The sequence below is a fragment of the Acipenser ruthenus genome, chromosome 26, assembly GCF_902713425.1.
Source record: "Acipenser ruthenus chromosome 26, fAciRut3.2 maternal haplotype, whole genome shotgun sequence".
In the NCBI taxonomy this organism is placed as follows: Eukaryota; Metazoa; Chordata; class Actinopteri; order Acipenseriformes; family Acipenseridae; genus Acipenser; species Acipenser ruthenus.
The window spans coordinates 18,882,652-18,904,640 of NC_081214.1; the positions used below are offsets into that span (position 1 = coordinate 18,882,652).

The following is a 21,989-nucleotide window of genomic DNA, read 5'->3' on the forward strand; positions in this document are numbered from 1 at the left end:
TGACGAATACAAACAATTGTACTTAATGAAATAGCCGGTATCGAGCTATAATTTCATCCTCAGGGAGATCAAAATAGGTAATGCTGACACTAAATACTCTCCCTTCTTCTCAGTACTCTTCCTCTGTTCCTGGGTTGTTCAGGAAGGTTAGGAGCCTGCAGTCTCCGTTGTAAGAAATACGTTATGACTGCTGCCATACTCTTTCCTATCAGCTGCTTTTTTATTTATTTGCCCCCAAATAAGACCAATTTGAAATCAGACTTATTTGTGGACCCTTTTAGAGCCGGCACAGCTGTTCTGCTGCCTCATAAATCTAATTTTAATATCACAGACTTAATTTACAAATGAGCCCCACCTACAATTGCATATAATTAAGGCTTGACACGCCTTAGAGTGCATGGCTAATGAGCGGCGGAGTTCATTGCATGGTGGAGCACATTTTGGCTGTGCTAACACGGCCTTAACTTGCCAAAAGTGTCATGATACATACGAGGCAATTTTAAGTCTGGCGTAAACTTGGTGCTATGTCCTTAATGCCGTCGCAAACGGTTGATACATATGAACCCCATTGCTTTTTTTTCTGTCAAGATTTTCAGTATAATATCCGGTTAGCTTTTCAGTCCTCCCAGATCAAATCAGCTCAGTTCAGTTCTAATAGGGTGATTGAAGTAAAGGTTTATGGAATTATTTTATTACATTTGACCATTTAGCAAATTGCTTTTTTTTTTTTAATCATCATCTAGAACAGAATGACAAAACCAGCATGGAATTCTCTCTTAACTCTTAACATTAATGGTGATAAATAACATTTCTAATTATGGTAGTATTACAGTATTGATGCAGAAAGTAAGGCTGTAATTTTTTTTATATACATGTGATGCAGTAAAAGAGATTTTGAGCTTTCTTCTGAAGAAATATTGGTGCACTTCAAAATATAAATTCTCAGATAAATTGAATTTGTACTGAATGGAAATTTGAATAAGAACCCTTTGTAGTCAAGCGTCTTATTAACTTAATTCACAGGCTTACAAAAGTAATTCATTGTTTTAGTAATAATGGTTAGGAAGGTTGAGGCGTTAGAATGTTAATGGTAGTTAATTCCAAGTTAACATAAGGCGGTACAATACCAATATTCCTATTAAAGGAAATAAATTTGCTTTAAGATGCTTGATGTCAGGAAAAGGAATGGAGCAGCTTGAAACTAATTGAAATGAGAAGCGATGTTCCAGTCGAAGCCAACAACCCTGGGCAATTCGTCAGGGTGACATCACTGCGCACACACTCCATCCATCTTGCCTTCGCTGCGAGGACTTGCACCCAGTGCTCTGATTAATAACACTACTCGGAGCCCATGGTCACTCCCTAAGTATTAAAGCCAAAGACACTGTTTTTTTTATTTTTGTATCTGTGATATGTGTACTAAGAGAAAAAATTAGCCACCAGGAATATACAGTATATGTCTCTTTCTTCAAACCTCATCATTAATTTTCGACCAGCAATTTACATCAGCCACAAACAGTGTGCTAATTTCAATAACGGATGAGTATTGTGATGTGTAGAGGACCACCCTTCAGGAAGCTAGGATCTAACATAGGTGTTCCAATGTACCACAACCTGGATTTAAAAAATAAAAAAGGACTAGGTTAGCTTTATTTGTTTACAATGGGCACCATTCTGAGTCTCTGTGTCATCTAAGGAATGACCAGTCACTCCTACTAAGAATTGTCAACCTAGATTTAGGACCTAGGAACCAATGCATAAAATGTGCCTAAAATGTATATTTCAGAGCACATCTAGTAGTGTGCAAGTTTAAACTTTGCCTTCATCACTGTAATGCTTTTTTTGAGGATCTAAACAGCAGCAGGCTTTATTACCACTGCCCTACATTTAGGGCTGTTTGTTTTTGTTTTTTTATTTTTGGTCTTGTGGTGTCCCTTTTAAAGTTATATTGAGTCGACTCCATTTGTTAATTAAATTCTTGATTGGGAAACAAGATCACTTTAGTTTTTTTCTCCCGTAACTTGAATGAGACGATGATTCTGTTTCATTGATAAGAAACCTTTCTACCAGATACCTGTCCCTTTGCCAGCTGCATAGTGTGGCCTCATTCAATCAACAATGATGATCAAGAGCTTTAGTAGAATGGGGCAGGGGTAGGATGAAAATGAAAAGATATTTGCATCTACTGTAAGTGTACCAACCAATACAACAAAATACATAAATAAAACCATAATGTGCACATTTTATCATTTATAATGACTGATTTTAGATCACATTAGGGTACATTATAATGGTCTAAATAACACCAGACTTTAAATCTTTTCTTCCTGATGGTCTTTTCATCGCATGGGTGATTTATCGACCAATTTATTATCACTTCTGCATACCATACAAATATAGTGAAGTTCTGTTCAGAAAAGTAGGAAGGGCTCTTTGTTTTTGGTTTTTATTTTTGATCACGTGATGTCCCTTTTTTTGAGCCTACTCCATTCAATTAAACTCTTGGAAAAGTGTTGATTGTGAAACAAGTTCACTTTCATTTTTTTTCTCCCGTAACTTGATTGAGACTGATTCTGTTTTATTGATAATGTAAAAAAAAAAAAAAAAAAAAAAATTGCAGGTCCTTATTTTTAATTCAAACCGAACACAAAAAGCGAGTTCAGTTAAATTGCTTTTCCCGGATTTAAAATCTTAATGACTCGTTGCAAAAATGTTATAACCTGTTTTGCAAATAATAGTTTCCTCTTAATTAGTATTTAATTAAATCAATTTAACTTCTCTGTCTGTTTGCATTCTGTTTGAATTAAAAATAAGGAGCTGTTATTATCAATGAAACAGAATCATAGTATCAATCAAGCTACGGGAGAAAAACTAACGTGATCTTGTTTCACAATCAACTTTTCCAAGAGTTTAATTTGAGTCAGCGCAAAAAAAAAAGGGGGACATCGCGTGATCAAAAATAGTTTTGTTATACTGGTTGGTATACTTACAGTAGATGCAAATATCTCTTCACAATGTCATCCTGCCCCATTCTACTGAAGCTCTTGATCATCATTGTTGATTGAATGAGGCCACAATGTGCAGCTGGCACAGGGACTGTCAGTCAGGTATCTGAGGTAGCAAGGTTTCTTCACACTGTTCCCTCACTTATTCGTACATGTAGGTGTTTTTTTTTTTTGTTCCTCATGACTCGTTGCAAAATAGCTTTCCTGTTACCGAGCACCCCCTGCCCATTGCCTTTTGAAATTTTGTATGTAGGATGAGAGTTAATCATTAATTTAGGTAAATACCACTCAAACCCATCAGTCCTTGACTACAGAGGTACATTAGGTTGTGTGGGTCATTTTGACCCTGTCTCAGATGGCAGTGGTTACAGAATGAATGATATCATGCACAGAACATACAGAAAACTAAAGCAAAAAGAGATACAGATTCTTGCTAGAATTTGAGACAATAAAATGAACCGCAACTAATATGAACATTTAGATTTCCTGTCATTCAGCTACAAATCCAATAAGTAAACACCACACTGCTGGCAGAGAGGGATTTATTTAGGTGAGTGAGAGGTGATTTATTTAGGTGAATGAGAGGAGGCTAGGCCTTACTGAACAATTGACAAATGTAATATATGTGGAAAACTGCAGCATTCGTAGAGCCAACGAATGAGCTGAATACCTCCCACTCCTATTCTACAAATGGCAATTCGGACAGCAAACAACAGACGCTATCATTATGAATCCAGTCTGCTAATCAATGCATGTACAGCTGCATATAAGTCTTACAAAGTGCTTAAACCATGGTTGGCTTGATGCATTCACTTATAAAAGTGTACCATAGTAAAAGAAGAGCAAAGTGTAATAAATCATAGTGAAAGTATGGTAAAGCATGTTAATAAATATGGGAAATCAGGGTCAACTATGGTACAAGCATAGTACAAAACATGGTAAAACTGTTAAAATACTGCTGTACTTCCCAGGTTCTCAGCAGTGTCTTTGGTGTTAAAGCATCTCTGCAAAGCATAAAGGCCATGAAAATCTGAGAATCTAAACTGCTCTCACCAGCCAGTAAACCCTAGAGTGGGGCAAAGTAGCTGTATTTCTGCACAGAGAATAGAAAATAGACAATAGTTTGAACCTAGTGTCATTGATAGAAATAACAGTGTTGTCTATTTATAAAGCATTACTCCAGTCTGAAAAAAACAGAACTAGAACCAATGACTCACATATATAAGCTCGTTTAAGCAACTGTCAGTTGATGGAATGTTCTCCTTTCAAAAAAAGAGTAAACAACTTTGATAATAGGCCCCAGTAAGTACTTGGTTAGAAATGGATGCAATTCAATATCTGTAGTCTAATAAAATACCCCCCTTGTTCTAAGCTCACATGCTTTGTGTGGCATTACTGAGCAGTGTGCAGTAGACCCCTCTGCCTTACAAACTAGCAATTGGTTTCTTTCAGCGCTTACAGGCTTGGTATTGGAATGCAGAAAACATGACCTAAAACTGATTCAATCCGGTGGGAATGCCTCCTCTCTGCGGAGAGAGAGAGACCGCAGGGGTGTTCACAGCCCATCATGGAATTAACACACTAGGCCATTATGTGTAGGAGGTGCTGTCTCTCCCCTTCCCCCACATCAACCCGGGGCTGCCTTATTGAATCTGTTCTGCTCGGGAGTGGTAGGCTGAGCCCTTTGTTGCGTGTTTTGTGAGTGTGTCAACGCTGCGATTGTGTGGATTGCTTTCAATAGAGAGAGTGGGCCTCTGTCAGAGAGGAGGAACACACAGGCTGCGTTGTTATCTGGCACCCGTGGGGAGGCCTGAGCAGAGCACTGGAAAGAGGCCAGGATGGTTCTGTTATTGCGTCATCACCTTTCCTGTCCTTTCCGACCTTTCAGCTGTGCCATTCCGGTACCCTGACCATCTTTTTTCATTAGGCTGTAATGGAGGAAATGGAATGAGTTTATATGCAGTTAATTACTGGCCAGACTGCTAAAAGATGATGCTTGTAGTGGGTGACATTTGGTAGCCTATTTTTTATTAGATTTATGAAATACTATTACTTAGTCATGATCAATATTAAATATCATTAGAGAAGTCAAGTTTACACATTAACCCTTGGGGCTCAACACTGACAAAGAATATTAAACTGAATGTTTATTTGCCTGTTGTCGAGTTAAAATAAATCTGAAAGTAATAATATTGAAACAATGCATGTTTTTATATAAAATATTTGCTCATGTATTCTTTGTAGAGGTTACTTTGCATAATGCTGGCTGGAATTGTGTCTGTTTTAAAGAATACATATTGATTTACTGTGTGTATTCAGTTGTTTAAGTAAGGGATAAACAACGATAAGTGTTGAATCAGTAAAAATAATTCACTGTTTTGAGGCACGAGAAACTGTGGATTATTTTTTTATGGATTCAACGCTTTGAGTTGTTTATGCCACTTAAAACATTTCTTCCTAATTGATACTTGTTCGAGAACGAGATTCAATTGATTGTAAAATAGGTAATTGGATTTGGTTTTTATTCTTTTGTTACGCTTAGTCTCTCATATTGTGGGAATGTTGTCGTGAGTTCCTCTGGGTTTGAGTTTGAAATCACACTTGCACAGACAAAAGTGTCTGTTGTAAGTGAAGATAGTGGCAAGGACTATTAGATGTAGAACATGAAAGTGACTAAAATGCAAAAAACAAGGGAATGTGAACCGGGAACAGAAAATAAAGTTATTGATCTTTTTGCCAAACCTAAAAGAGATGAAGACCTTTATTTTATATTTACAGTACATTTATGAATTTCCGTTTTCTTCTCTAAAATGATTCATAGATTAGGCATTCATTATTTTGTTCTTCTGTTAAAATATTTAATGACAAATTACTCCCACACATCATTAGTTCTTATACATTATGCAAATTAATTAAAAGAAAAGTTCCTGACCAATTGTTTGAGTTTTTGATAATTAAATCAATCGAAGGATGGCTTCATATTTGATTACAATAAGGCTTTAAGGAACATTAAGTCCCATCTTATTAAGCTACTGAAAAATAAAGCTGTCTGACTTTGCGAAGGTCACAAGCTTGGTTAAATCCCATTTAATGATTATAAAACTTAATACATTTGGTGTTTGATTCCATCACCATGCCAAAGTTTAGAAAAAAAGTCCTGCAAGGAATTAATTTAGGATATTAATGACAACAATTGAATTACAGGTGTATTATAAAATTAAGAACATACTGGGCCCAATTCACAAACATTAACCCAGGAGTTATTTACAGAGTGTTTTAAGCAATTGTTTTAATTTATTAAATGAGAAAATCCAATATGCTAACCCAAAATAATTAAATACAGTTTGATATTCATGAAATTGTTCTACAGTCAACACCTCTCATTTACCCCTCGGTGAGCGCAGTAACCGATAAATCCGATTTATAAAATGCAACATATAACCCTCACGTGCTTTTTCAGACTCTTCAGAGTTTTTTTTTTTTGTTGTTGTTACATCAGCACTATATTGCTTGTTATTAACCTTCAATATCTGACCAAACACATGCACCTGGGTTAAAAGCAGCAGGAATGAGCTGTAGCCTATTGATATTTTTGTTTGTTGCTTATTATATTGGTTTTACCTGTTGAAAAGCCATTCAAATTTTTTTTTTATTTGTTAACTAACTGAACAGTTGCAGTGCTGTATTGGAGCTTATATTGCATGTGATAAAATAAAAACAAGTGCTAGCTGTACAATGGTCTTTTTTTATGTTTTTTTTTTAAATTATAGGTTTCAGTGTTGCAAGCTGAAAGTATGCTGTTTTAAATTGTTTTTCAGTGCTTGAAATACCATTTAAATGCAGCGCAGTACAGAACTGTACTGTGAATGTTGTTTTCCAGTACTGCAGAATAAACTGTATGGCTGTTATTGTAAATGTAATGTTTGGAAATTTACATTTTTATACAAATGTATGTGCTTTTCATGATTATTTCTGGTATAATGGTGTTAGATATTCAGGGTTTTTTTTTTTTTCTGGTTCAGCATCGTAATTAGTTTATGTTTCATAAAACTGTCACTTCTATTTATCCATCAGAGGAACCTTGTGATGGGAGGGGTTGGATAAACAAATGCTGACTGGAGTCTGTTGTGGGCTTGTTAACAGAAGCACACATTTTACAGTTTGTATATATTTATATTATTTATTTATTTTTCTTTTTTCACCTACGATTTCATTACAATGTTGTAACGGGATTGGTTGCTTTATGTTAGGTGATTTATAATTGAATATATTGCAAGCTCAACTAAATCTCACATACCTTGAAAAGTGCCATCTTGCTGTTCTGTTGTAATTGTAGAGATCGAAGTCATCTTTGTATTGTGTCATCGATATCCTTATGTTAAAATGACGTGAAAGTGTGACACCTTTGTTGGGGGCAACAACGGGGGCAACTAATATGACATTTAATTGCTAAAATTGAAATATTCCAGACAGACAAACCTCTATCTAGGAAGGTTGTGTGTGGTTGCAGATGTGGTCCATAAGCTTGGGTTATATAGTTTTGCTACCCCAGTTTAGGTATGTTATTTAAGCGACCAGGTGCCAGGAATGAGAGCAATCTGCATTTAGCACCAGAGTGTTAATGCATTAATGAGTGTCACCGGAGATTACAGGTCTGTAATTAGTTACCTGTGGGGAGTTGTGCCGGCAGCTGTCGTGGGGGAAATTTATTTAAGCAGATCTGTGCGGATATAACATGGGCTTGATTGCTCCAATTCTTGGCACCTGATCAATTAAATATGGTAATTCGCCTGAACTAGTGTAGTTTTAAAAATCAAAACTGGTGCCAAAGCACTGCAAATTACTTTTTCAGCTTACGTAAATAGACATTACAGTATTGGGATCTGTGCTAAGCAACACACAGCTGTATGGATTCTTTCATGTGTACTAAACGGGTGAGGGTCTATTGTGTTCTTGCCTTAGTCTCAGCCCTTGGTCATATCTGATGGTATGCAGAGCTGAATCACATGCCTTTGCTGGTTTAATCATCATTAACATCTAAGCTTAGCATCTGCCATAGTGCATCATCTACAATGAGCTGTGTCCTTTCATTCCAGTGTTGTTGTTGTTGGTGGTGGTGTTTTTTTTTTGTTCCCCTCTCAGAAGATATGCACAGGCTTGTCACACATTTCACATAGATGAGCACAGCTTAGAGGCAGATCACAAACATGGCAAGCATTTTCAGATGGTGATGGCTGGCCGTCTGCTTCAAACTCTGGGATGATTTCCTGTCCATATGACTGACTAGTTTCCCCTCCAGGGCTCTGCAGTGTGCCATTGATGACATCAGTACAATTTTTAACAGTATTATCAGATCTTGACTCCCCGGTTTGTGCCTCTGTTTCTGTCTTTGGGCAGATTTGTGTGCTTGATGGGGAGAATGATTTATACTGCTGTGGTGGTGTCTGCTTGTCTGGAATATCAGTTTAGGCTAACTGTATTTTTGACCTATTCATCCAAGAAATCAGTTTTAGGTTTACAGCCAGTTGATGTCTAGGTCAGCCATTGATAAAAAAAAACACTTATGTATGTTTCTGTACTTGACTTTTCTTCAAGTTTAACTCATAATGTATGGTTGAGTGCTTGAAGCCCAGTGCCAATCATTTTTCTTTCCTTTCTGCAGTAACACAGATGTAACCTTTACTGGTTTTTAAACCTAGGTGGATTGAGTGCCAAAGGTGTATTTATTTAAGGAAATTAAAATCACAAATACAGCCAAAACTCTATGGGTGGTTTTACCTTTAATACAACTTCACTGAATCATCTCTAGAAATGGCAACAAACGCAATTAATATATAAGATTATAAGGCAGTGTTATAACAAAAATTGTACACCTGTTCTGTGTTTTCTCATTAGACATAATTCAACTAGGCTAATACGAATATGACTTGTGTTCTATACACTTCCAAAGACAAAAATACATGTAAAAGATGCTTTGTCATGAGACTTACCCAAAGGGCTTAATTTTAATGATTCAAATGTAGTATTATTTACATCTGCCACTCTTAAGATTTACTGACTACCCCCTCTCCCCTTGTGTTTGTAGCAAAAAGCAATTTGAAAAAAAGAACTCAGTTATAAGACATTGTCAATCTAGAAACTCAAATCTTCATTTGTGGCTAAAACTACTAAATAATTTCCCAAGACAGAGAATATTTAGTAAATTAAATACCATTTTTTTTTTTTTTTTAGGATTCCTAAGTACTGGAGATCAGGCTGCGAAGGGGAATTATGGACTGTTGGACCAGATCCAAGCTTTGAGATGGATCAGTGAGAATATTGGCTTCTTTGGAGGGGACCCTCATAGAATCACAGTGTTTGGATCTGGGATAGGAGCATCATGTGTAAGCCTTCTCACCCTGTCCCACCATTCGGAAGGTAGGTCCATAAATACTCATTTTGAAACCTGATGGGGGGCTACTGGGCCTCAGATATCATTTCCGGACAGATTGTAACACTTAATGTCACTTATTTAGTTTATTGAGGAATTATGTGTGTCATACGTAAGGTGTCTCTTATTGGTATAGAGATGTCATCTTGTGCAGTCGAGAGGACCACAAAATAAAGCAGAGCTGTTCTGTCTGCTCCAATAGTGCAAAATGATAAAATGTTTTAAGAAGACACCCCCCCCACACGACGTATTATTTATTATAAATCACAAAAACTGAGACTGAACTCTGAAAGTAGTATTAAAAATTAAAAAAAAGTTTTTTGTTTTTTTTCGTAACTATAAAATTGTTTCAGATGGACTATGCTACATCTGTTCACAAGATAGGATGTTCTGTAATTGTGGTTGATTTCTTATACAGTTTCTGATTTCTCATAGCATATTAAAACATATTGAATGTTCAATAGATTCCCATCTAGCTACAGCAGACACAACCACATGCAGTGGCAATCTGTCTTAACATAGACCTGCTATGGAAGAATGGGTTTCAGAGTTGACTTTAGCTCTAAAATCTCATGTACAAGATAATCCAAAAATCTGAAATCCTGACAAAAGGCAAATTGAGCAGTGGGCTACATTTTCAAAGATTGGTTTGGACAGATTAGAAGGGGTGCTATATTCTGAAATGTCTCCCCACCATCTGTAAAAAATCATTTGGGAATCAAGTAGCAATACTTTGTCTAACCCCCCCCCCCCCCGGATAACCTTTTGCATTCATCTTGCACCCTTCTAACAACCCTTTAGGATATCTTTCTATACACTGCCATCTGTCACAACCTCTATCTTTGTGTCCTGTTGGAGCGTCTCAGTCGCTGCATCTTCCCAAAATGAGTTTACATTCTTCGAAATGTTGACTGCCCAATTAAGGTACCATACCTTATGTGTGTGATGGGACGTTCCTTGTGAAATGAGCACATTTAGAAATACATTCCTGCAAAGCTATGTTAGATTTAAATTGGAATTTGGCATGCTATTCATTTTAAAATGGAAACTTGCCAAGTTTTAGATGAAAAGATGAAAACGGGTTCATTTTGTTGCGACCAAGAATTTTTCTGCCTAACTGTAGCTTTCTTTGTTAGATTTCTTTGCCCTATTTACAGTGAGAATATGTGTTGTTTTGTTGCTGAAAGGCATTTAGATGTTATATTGACATGAAACATGCATCAGTCCTTAATTTTGTCTCATAGCATCATTTTCTCCCAGTAAAATGTATCTTCAAAAACTGTTTATAAAACCAGAGAGTTTTAATTAGAATCTGAACAGATTGTATTATGTAACCTTCAAATCTGATTGGTTAATTTTCAAGACTTACGTTGAGCACTCAAGTTCTGGAGCTAAATTGGGGAATAACATTGTGTGCATAATTAGTACAACATTACTTACAAGGTCAAAATAGAACATTACTTTAAAAACACACAACAAAAGCAAATGTATACTTTAAAAAATGTAATTTACTTAAAATCCATTGGCATTTAAAAAACAAATAGGCAAGTTCTAAATTAAACCTTTTACAAACTGCCTTTATATTGAGCATTTATAAAATACAGAAAGGCAGGACTGAATACTAAAAGCTTTTAAATGTACAAAAATGTCACGTTTGTTTTTGTTTTTCATCTCCATTTCCGGATTTAAAGGTCAGCTGTTGTCAATAAATTCTCTTTAAGCTGCTGAACCATTTGTTAAATTTAAGAAGAAAATAAAAACAATGCTCTAGAATAATTCTTTTTGACATTTTAATGTGCATTTTTTGCAGATTGATTCCTAAAAGTAGTGGCTATGAAGAGGTTAGTCGATATGAAAGGTTGCCTCAATATAAAAATTCCACCTTACAATTTATCAAACACATTTGTTTTTTTTAGTGCTGTTGGCATTGTGCATCTTGCAATGCCTGGTCTGTGTGTATTTTCACTGGGAGGTATTTGGTTCTTCATTGGCAACCCCACAAACCACAGACTTCGATGTGACAGCAGCACCCTTATACATTGCTTTGTGTTAAATGATCTCCCTTAAGTTCCCAAGTGATTCACTGGGTAAAGGTACAGGTGGTGTGTAGGGTGAGTCATACAGTCAGAGGAGTGCAGGTTCACATCCTGGTGGTGCAGAGTTGCTGGGGATTCCTCAAGGAATGTCACATTTGACCGTGGCACAATTAAGATAGGCAAGCTGACCTCCCTTGCTTACATACCATTTAATTAATGTTTAAATTTAGATTTGGTTTCAATGTGTTATGTGAAAAATAAAATCTCTCGTTCATTCGCCCCTGTTTAAAATGCACTAATGTCACTAAAGTTTGTCACCACCCATCAATCTCTACTCCTGCTTTGATTGTTTTAATGCTGCACATGTTTGCTGTACTGTACCAGGAGTCGATGCTGAAATGAAGTGTCTGCAAATTGTTTTATTACATTTTCCTACAAATGCAATTGTTAAAAGAAACAAGAGAAAAATTCTTGTCGATGTTGATAATTGACAAGAAAACAAACAGGCATATTGAAGTCATTGAAGAAAGATGTAAGGATACGGCTGCCACCTAGTAAATTAGTTAGGTCTAATGTATTGAAACAAAATTAGATCCATTCAGATCTGCTGGTTATTAAAATCTGCAGGGGTTTGCTTCTCAGGCAGTAGTATATAAGCAAATTCAGTTTAAAATATAAAGATGATTAAATCGGTTGTCATAACCTGCCGTTTACTACAAAAATAGACTCAGCTGTTAAAATCATTTTTCATGGTGTCATAAAGCATCATTAGGACGGTCAGACAGATGAGGGAGATTTGAAACATAAATGTATCTACACTATCCTATATACTTCATGTGTCTTGCTAACTTCATCACTTGTTTAATTTAGAGTCTTTGTTTAAATTGCATCTTTAATAGTGGGGCAAAGCTTATTTCTCCATGTTTTTGTTGGAATACATTCCACTCCTTCTGCATTAGTCTCCATATAGTTACCATGGAGACTATTGCAGAAGGGATACAGGTACACTTTTCTGTAATCTACCTAACAAAGTTAGATGCCTCTCTTACGTTGATCAATTACAATAATATACCACTTATCTGAGTAACAACTAAGACATTAAAAAGGTTTTTCTGTTTGACCTTTACGGATGAACAGACAGGAGTATGCTGTAGGGAGACATCATGTTTTCATGTGTAATTTCCCATCAGTTAACCAACCCAATAATTGTTTCACATCCTTTATAACAATGTTTGAGAGCTCTGTGAATGTGTTTGGCTTCAGGGTGTTTTTCAGTGGGCAGCTAGGGTTTTAACAGAATGTTCACTCCCCAACCATTTGTTCTCTGCTCTCTGTACCCCAACAGTAAATATTAAATTCATGTATAGTCCTGCAGAAAGTGCAAAAAGGTTCCTGTACAATCATAGCCTCCCAACATTTGGGGGAGCTGCAGGTAAACATTGAATTCAAAGATCAAGGCAAAGCATTGATAGATGAATTACTGTATAGCATGTAGTAGGGAATTATTAGACTGTTTGGCCTAGGATCTGTCCTTTCAATCTGACCTCCTCAGTTGAGGAGGTGTGCCTCCAATGCCAATTGGCGGTCAACCAAAGCCAGTTGATGGAGGACCATGGACCTCCCTGAACAGCGATACAGCTGCAGAGGCGGTGAGTGCCTATGCCATATAATCCCCTAATGAAGTAGTCGACACTGGGGTATCTCATTTCACAGTATGTAATTTAACAGTAGTTTTCACAATATTGTCAATACGTATTTTAAGAGTAAGCAGCATCAAAATGGCATTTTAATTGAATCATCACTTTTACCTTGCATTTTATAATGTTTGTAATCAAGAAAGATGTGAAAAAGTCAATTAAAATACAATTTAAAGCTACTTTACTCTTTAATTGTTCATTGTAACTACAGTATATGTTTCTTCTTGTGTTGAGCGGATCCTACAAAGTCGAAGGCAATTATCTGTGACGACAAACACTTTAGATGCTTTCAGCACAGCAATATTCTAAATGGTTCTTAGAACCTTTACCTCACGATGTATAATTGAGTTTATTGCAACATGTTTTTGTCAGTTATGCAGTACCAATATGAAATCTCCTTTGTTTAAGTAAGCGTTGGCTCAAAACTGTTGAGGATGATAGCATTTTATTTGTTATGAGAGAAGTTTGGCTGCTATCATAATTATAAACGTGCATCTTGAAAGCAAGCACAGATTTTAATCATGGTTTTGGCAGGCTTGGAATAATAGGCTTTTTGTGGAAGTCAGTGGCTTTATTTTATTGTGCATATTTTGCAACACAAAGGTGGATGACACTGATGATATTGTTTTTTTGTTTTTAGATCTGAATACTTTTTGAAGAAACAGGCTGTATCCTCAGCCAACACACTTATTACATGATATTAAGAGGTTGGTGTTAAACTAGTGCCAGTGTACTGGATAACCTCCAGCATATGAAAAAAAACATGTACTGGGCATACAGTAGATTTCAGATGGATTTTGGAACAGAAAAATAGAGACATTCCAAATTAGAACAGGTTTGTTTTTAGTAGCAGTAACTTATCAACAGCTATATGCAGCTATATACTCTTTTTAGGCCATTTCAGTTTTTATAATTATAGTTATCTCAGACCTAAAAATAGAATATAAAACTTAAGTGCCATATAAATATCAATATTATATAGTATGCTTTACTCAACACACTTAGACGCACAATTAGATTTCCAATTACTTCCTCTTATCATTGACTGCTATTAGCTTTGATTCATTTGAATGTTCTTTACAATTGGTGATGCAAGTTTATTGTTAGATGTGATTATAACATTCTCTTCTGTAGAATGGATAATTAATTCTGAGCCAACATGCACAGGCTAAAAATACCATGCTTCATGTACACTGCTATAAAATCGAAACCGTATTTGAAAAAGTCATTTCAAGACGTATGTATTGAGTATTTTGCTTGAAAGCAAGTGGGGTGCCATGTAGTTGTAACAAAATGTGGTGAAGAGTGTCAGTTCAACAGATTGAGATACAATTAAAAAACAAGACTCTTCAGAAAGAAGATGGTGAATGGCATTTTTCTACCTTTTCTGTTATCTACAGATTGTGAAATGTTCTGATTGTGTGAAACCTGCTTTCTGTAGCATATCATTATATCCTGTGGAAATGTAGCTCAAACAAAATTAACTAAAGTAATTAAGGACAATTGAATTGAGTATACACCAACAAACTATCACACGCTGTAAGCCAAAAAGCCCTAGACAGTAATTCAGCACATACAGGTTGCACAGGATTTTGTACAAGCAGCTTGCTTCATAAAAGACAGCGTACACCCACCTATAATGTTGTTTCATTTTCAGCTATGGGGTTCTTTGCCGGCTCAAGACAATTTCTGCATTCTATTTATTATTATTTGTATGTGTGTTTTTCTTTAAACCTTTCCATAAATGTTGTAGAACCCAAGGGAAGTAATAAACTATAATAGATACTACATAACTGAAATATACATGTAATTCATGTTATATTGACATATTGACAGAGTAGCGGGGTTCCGAAAATAGCATTATACATCCCCACGTGTTGCTACAACTGTTTAAATAACATTGCTAACATCTGGCAACTCTTTACACTTATAACTTTAAACTCTGTTTCAAAGCTCTTTTCAAAGTGGCCACTCTAGTGCACTGATGATAGTGTAAGGATTACTGCCCACATTGTCAAACAGATAAAACAGCAGTGACGATCCATGATGTGGTACGGAACTGAAAAGCCAGAGCACTTGTTATGTTTTTTTTAATCGCTTTTTTTTAAAACTCTTGTCTGCAACATCTGGTCCTTGACACAAGCTGACTGCCAGTGTTGAAATCATGGAAAATGGAAGACAAACAAAACAACATTTTGCTGTCATGCTTCACCGCTGCTTCAAAGGCAATTTATGTTTTTTTCTCTCATGGAATACATTTTCATGTGAAAACAAAAAATGATGTATTCTGTGACAAGAAACCAAGACCTATGATAAGATATTCTCAGATATCAAATTAACTGTCGTTGCTGCAGTCAGGGAGTACAGACAGAGACAGACAAAGAGAAATATTTGTAGTGTTGATATGAACATGGATTTCTTTCATTTTTAATTAGTTGAAAATGTTACAAAAATTATAAAATAATGTATTGGACATATAATCACAGAATAATATAGGTGTTGAGTTCGATTTGGTACATCATGTTCAAACTCAGTAGCAATTAGTTAAATACAAGTCCAAAAACTATGAAAACCATATCAATTGTCATTTTAATAGACAAATAACAATAACTATTGCAAACACATGTGCTGGTTCCAGCCTGCCACCACACAGAGTGATCCAATGGGTACCCCAGTTTGCTTTGCTCAGAGTGGCTCTTTTTGGCATGATGATTATGTGACATGAAAACATGGAATGGCAATCAGGGGTCATGTGTCAAGTGATCAACAGACAGCATAGAAGAAGACAGTCATTACTCAGCTGCCATTTAAACATTTCGTTTTCCACAGACAAGCCAGCGTGAAGCCTGTCGGTGATAATTAGATTAGATTAGACCAAAGAGTAATGTTTTCCAGCACAATCATCATCCTCTTGATCCATCTCCAATCTGCTACTGGATGTAAGTATATTGTAGTTTTTCCAATCACACTACATCAGTGATATTTACACCTATCTCATGCCTTTTTCTGTTATTATTATTATTTTATTGTTATTTATTTCTTAGCAGATGCCCTTATCCAGGGCAACTTACAATTGTTACAAGATATCACATTATTATTTTAATTTTTTTACATACAATTACATTTTTTTTTTTACACATTATTTTTACATACAATTACCCATTTATAGAGTTGGGTTTTTACTGGAGCAATCTAGGTAAAGTACCTTGCTCAAGGGTACAGCAGCAGTGTCCCCCACCTGGGATTGAAACCACGACCCTCCGGTCAAGAGTCCAGAGCCCTAACCACTACTCCACACTGCTGTTATCCCCATTCTACAGTCTTCGTTGGGTAAAATCATTATGAGGACTGTTTGTGTTTTTTTTTTTCCAAGGCTAAATTAACTGATGACTAACTTCATCAAAAACACCAAGCCAGCCTCATCTGTTTCATCAAAACATGGCAGCGTGCCAGGTAGTCTCTTCAGCATAGCCAGTGCAGTTACACAAAATAAGGCTCTGTTTTAGAAATATAAGTTGACTTTCCAAAAGGTACAAACTTTCCCCGGGAGCACAAGCTTAATAAATCTGCTCCAGCATGTTACATTTTATATATAAAAAGAAAATTCAATCAGGATCATTTCTTCTTTCTTCTTTAATGTCTTCAACAGTTTAATCTGGAACTGCTGGCTCATTCGTTCCGAATTTTGAGTTACAGCCTCACAGAAGTGCTTGACACAGAGTTCAACTAATAACGCACTGCTCAGAAATCCTTCCTAGGGTCAATATCACAGAACAGTTAGCAGGTCAGATAGCCAGATGTCATTAAGTTGCAAGTGCAATTGAAATCATCATTTTAGAAATGCTAGAGCAAAATGGGCTCTTACCACATGATCTTCAACAGCAAAAAGAGACCCACAACACTACTGCAATGGTCCAGTACAGACTGATAATTCATTAAATTGTACCATAAAGTACTACTGTATTAGAAATACCATGGAATATGTTCTCCAAATGTCATTGCTCGTAGTGCTGTGGTCTATATGAAAATTGTTCCCATAATGGTATTTTTTTAAACTCTTCTGTATGGCTAGTCAAGCAAATGCTATACATCTAGTTTGCAGACTTAAATTACACAATTATGTTTAAAGTTAACTGTATATTAGACATCTGGAGACATTTGATATTTTATGATTAGTTCTCACTTTATGTGTTTTGCATGTCAGGCACATTAAAAACCACTTAGAGGTACAAAGAGTATAATTTCTCTAGGCAAAGAGAAGGGGCAATCATGTTCTGTAGTTGATGCAGTGAGATTGATCGCATGCCATTATCTTTCTGCTTTCTGGGTGGCTTGCCGTGATTCTCGGAACAAGGCTACACCCCACCCCCGCTCTACAGTTTGATCTAATTACTAAAGCCCAGGGTGTGCAATATTCCCTTCTACTTGTTGCCTCCATTGCAGCTGTATCTCCACTGAAGATGGTCATGGGACTGCCATCAGAGGCTCATCCTGAACTGAGGGTGACTCAGTTCTTTCAGTTTTAATCCCAGTCAGAAAAACAGATTTCTTATTTAGCATTTATTGAATGTCTCCTTTCAGAAATGTCTTGGTGCAGTACTGTAGGTACGACTTCAGCGATAGCGCCTGTTGATGAAGACTCTACCGTGTGATGGTTGACCGTGACTGGAGTTGTCTGTCCCGAGCCTGGAAAATAATGATATAATCATAAACAGCATTAGAGAACAAAACACACATAATGTGTTATTTAACTGGTCAGAAAGTAATTATTAAAAATAAAGTATCCCTATAATGCAGAAAACTACAGCTTGAAAGATAAAAACGTTTTACACTATTCAACTTCAATAAACTGTAATTTGTAAAACTATGGGCATTAAAACCTATGGTAACAGTCTGAATGTTATACTGGTGCCACTGTATGTGCATACATTGACTATGAAAATTGTGATTTAACAGTTATGGGGCTTTGACGAGTACTGAAACCACTAGTACAAAGTTGTAAGCAAGGGCATAGACCCCTTTCTGGATTATCATCTTTCCTCTAATAATAATTCTGATGTAAAATGAGAGACAGCTCTGTGCTTTGTCTGCTGAATGTTAAGTAGTTAGAAACTCAGATCTGTTTTGGGAGACGGGTACAGCGAAGGTCGTTTCTTTTCTATTCCTGTAACTAATCAGACTAAAAGCTCTGTTTCTAAAGAAGCGCTACCCTTTTAATGGAAACACTAATACATTAAAGGCTGAGGACCTGTAGGATTCTTCATTGCGATGTCAGCTTTCATTTTTATTAAGAGTTCTGGCTTATTGAAGACTATAAATGTACACACTTAATGACAGTTTTATTGCGGAGATGCAATGCACTGTTAATGCAATAGAACTACCCTTCGGCATTTAGTAAACTACAAATATACTTTGTATATTAACAGCATACTGTTAGAGCATGACTTGTATTACTAGTGTTGGGGATAAAAGTGCTCTAACACTGATATCATTACTCAGTCATTTTGTTGTCTCTAATGGTTTTATGAATTGGTTAGAAGATATCTTAGTTATTAAATATTATGTTATACTGAAACTGTTTCTCCCAATCTTGGTGTGTGCTTTACCTACCTATTGTAGCACGCAAAAGTGTACCGTTATCAGGCAATAACAGCAATTGTTATCACTGCTTGAATTCTCTTTTCAAAACAAAGGATTATGCCGCTTTGAAAACTCTACCGAGACTAAAAAAAACTGGTGAAACTATACCACTTAAATACATAACATTAAAACTAACATTTCCTAGTAAACCTAAACACCAGAATTATACAAGCTCACTGCATTTGTTCGAGATACACAAAGTAAAATAAAATCCTTATCTGTTTTATGTGTAGTTGAACTAATATAATAGTCTTACAGTATTATGTTATTGTGCATGTTTTTACTCACATACCAGAACTTCCGGTTTGTGCACTCCTTCTGGCTGGCATTCTGATATGAGAGTGGAACAGTGGCAACTGCCGAAGTGCCCCGCACCGCTGCCTGAGGGCCCTGCACCACTGCCAGCATGGCTGCTGCCAAAGTGCCCAGCACCGTTGGCAGCATTTTCGCTGCCAGCGTGGCCACTACCGGAAAGCCTCGCACCACTGGTAGCTTTGGGACCCCCCTTTGTAAAGAAGCCTCGCAGGGAAAGGGTCACTCGGGCTTAGGCTGTAGAAAGGGGGTTAAACGGGAACTGCACAAAAGCCCAGGGGTAACAAGATGTGGGCCTAGCTCCCAGGTCGCTGCATCACCAGGCAGTTGGTCGCCTGGTCTGCTTTGCTCCCCCTGGTGGCCCAGACGTCGCTCCACGGTCGCCGGGGCTCACGCCTCTGCCGGCTGCTGCATCAGCCCGGTTACCAATCTGCACTCTGGATACCCCGAATCCACAGGGGGAAAGATGGATATGGTGTTTCAAGGGGGGAGATGGCTGATTGGCAACCAGGCGTGCAAAAACTGTTTGTTGGTGTTTAGATGAGTGCTGTGCTGTGTTGGGATATAAGGTGAATTTTCAGTCATTTTGTTGTTTGTTTAAACTGTTTGTTTGTGTGTTTTGTTTGTGTTTAATTAAAAGTATGTAATAGCACTTAAACTGCAGCGTCTTGTGCCTGAGTCTCTCTCCCTGACGGTAACAAGCCTTGCCAGTGACGTTACCCTGTTACAAGAACACATTAAAAATAATGCCTTAAACACTAATTATTGGGTATTCTACGCTTTGGATGTGGTGTCAAATTTAATATGCTGACATATTTTTTTTTTAATTACACAAACTTGATCTGGGAGAACTGGGTGATTTTAGATCTTAGAAAAGGGGAATGATAATAGCACCGGCTACAGTCAGGCCAGATACCAGCAATGTGAGCATTTGTCAATTCAGTCCTGGCATCTCTCATTGCATTGCCTGTCAATTGTGTGGTTTTGGATTTATAATGAAGTTGAGAACACCAATCTCATTTCACTTGTGAATTTGAATTAAGGAACTAGCCGACGGAACCACCTGCCTCCGTAAACTACATCTCTGTAGGATTTCGAAACAGAATCCTAGCTAATCTGCTGCTCGTCTGTGAGAGAATTTCTAAACCCTGCTAATCACAGACACTGCCACATCCAAAAGCCATTTGTTTAGTGAGAGAATCACCATTAAATCAGGACCTGTTTAACAAAGGCTGTTTTACATTTTACGCGCATGTGTGTATTATTGTGTGGGTTATTAACAAATGTGACTTTCCCTTTTAAAATATATAGAAGCTATTACAAAAGATCATTTGAATTGGAGGGTAAATAATATCTTAAAGGGAAAGTGATTTTTAAGCCACACTTTTCAGTTACTTTGCTTTTAGTTAATATTTGTTGGCTTTCCAGTGGCCGCACCCTTTGGACACATTGTACCGATATCACAGGTCATGAATATTCAGTGGCCTCTGAATGCTTCCTCCACATCTCCTAGGACAGCTGCTGCTTCTCCATTGAAATGGCATGATTGTCTCCATGAGAATATTCTGGAGCCCTGACATTTTAAACAAAATGAAATAAATAGGCCTCTGTTCTCAAACTCTGCATGCAGGTCAGATATCTGTAAACTGTGTAATAACAAGGAGCCACGGGTTTGAAATGCAAACACATGCCGTGGAAGTTTCTATTGCTAAGAAAAAATGTACTTCCGCTGTTCTCTGCATGGATACTGAATATGGTTTCCTAATTGAAAAACGTTAAACCTTTTCCAGGTGTCTCTCAGTAAAGGCAATGAGCAGTCTGTAATTAACATATAAAATACATGTGCAGGTTTCCCATGCTTTTCCCATTCTTATTCTATGCATTTACCTTCATTTACCACACCTTCCTGGCATTTACAATGCTATGAATTACCATGCTTTGACTGCGCTTTATTAGATTTTTGCCATATTTTATGGTAAACCTTTATAAAGAGATTGATTTTAAATAGATGTAAGTTCATTACTGTATAAATGTGAACATACCACACAATGCATTACCAAGTAGATAATAGAAATAAATGCTACAAGTAAAGCAGTAATACTGGTTATTTCTGTATTTTCACACTGTAACACAAGAGAACTACAACATAGAAGCCTTTTGCCAACTTAAACTTTGTTTCTGAACCGTGGCATTAAAGGAACTGCATTAGTATGCAAGAATGTTGCCAGCAGTGGATAAATGTGTTTTATAAAGCATTGTGGATTTTGGGTTAATCTCTAAGCTGAGAGTACTGGAGCTTTTGTGTGAAAATTCTGTTTTTGCTGAAGCGGTTGTCACATAGAATTAAAAAAAAAAAATACAAACATTTGCTTTTTGAACAGCAAGTCAGTGTCATTTTTAGTGTTATCCGTATTCAGATTTACATATTGTGATTTTTTGTTGCAGAAAACATTATTTTATGTCAACATGGGGTGAAATATGAAGGAATCGACCAATCAACCAGTGTTAAGATCTTGAAAAGTATAAACAGTGTTATTGAGATGTCATTCTAATAATTCCAGCAGACCACAGCTTTACCAGAAATGCAAAAACAGTGGATTTGGAATGAATATTGCAGTGGCAGAATTGTATCGATATGGTAATTCAGAGGATTTGCAGTGTGTTGGTTCAGACCATTGTGATGTCCTTCATCTGGACTGTTAGGTTATTCTGGGGAATCCACACTGTTAGGTAGGGTGTTTTAACACCTTTGCATGAACTTCGAATCTGGACCATTTATCACATTGGAGTATAATTGATGGTGCGAGCTACTCTTCTTCAGAGCTAAACAAGAAGGGCAAACCTAAACAACACTTCTAGGACTTGTACA

The 21,989-nt window shown here is 36.7% G+C and overlaps 1 protein-coding gene across 4 annotated transcripts in view; it reads left to right on the forward strand.

Moving 5' to 3' along the window:
• Nucleotides 1-21,989, forward strand: part of LOC117430781 (neuroligin-3-like) — a 115,589-nt gene that overhangs the window by 75,600 nt on the left and 18,000 nt on the right. For all 4 annotated transcript variants that reach the window (XM_034051249.3, XM_059001141.1, XM_034051253.3 and 1 more), the window contains one exon: nucleotides 9,237-9,422. In XM_034051249.3, coding sequence (XP_033907140.1) covers nucleotides 9,237-9,422 — 186 coding nt within the window. The remainder of the gene's footprint in view (nucleotides 1-9,236; nucleotides 9,423-21,989) is intronic.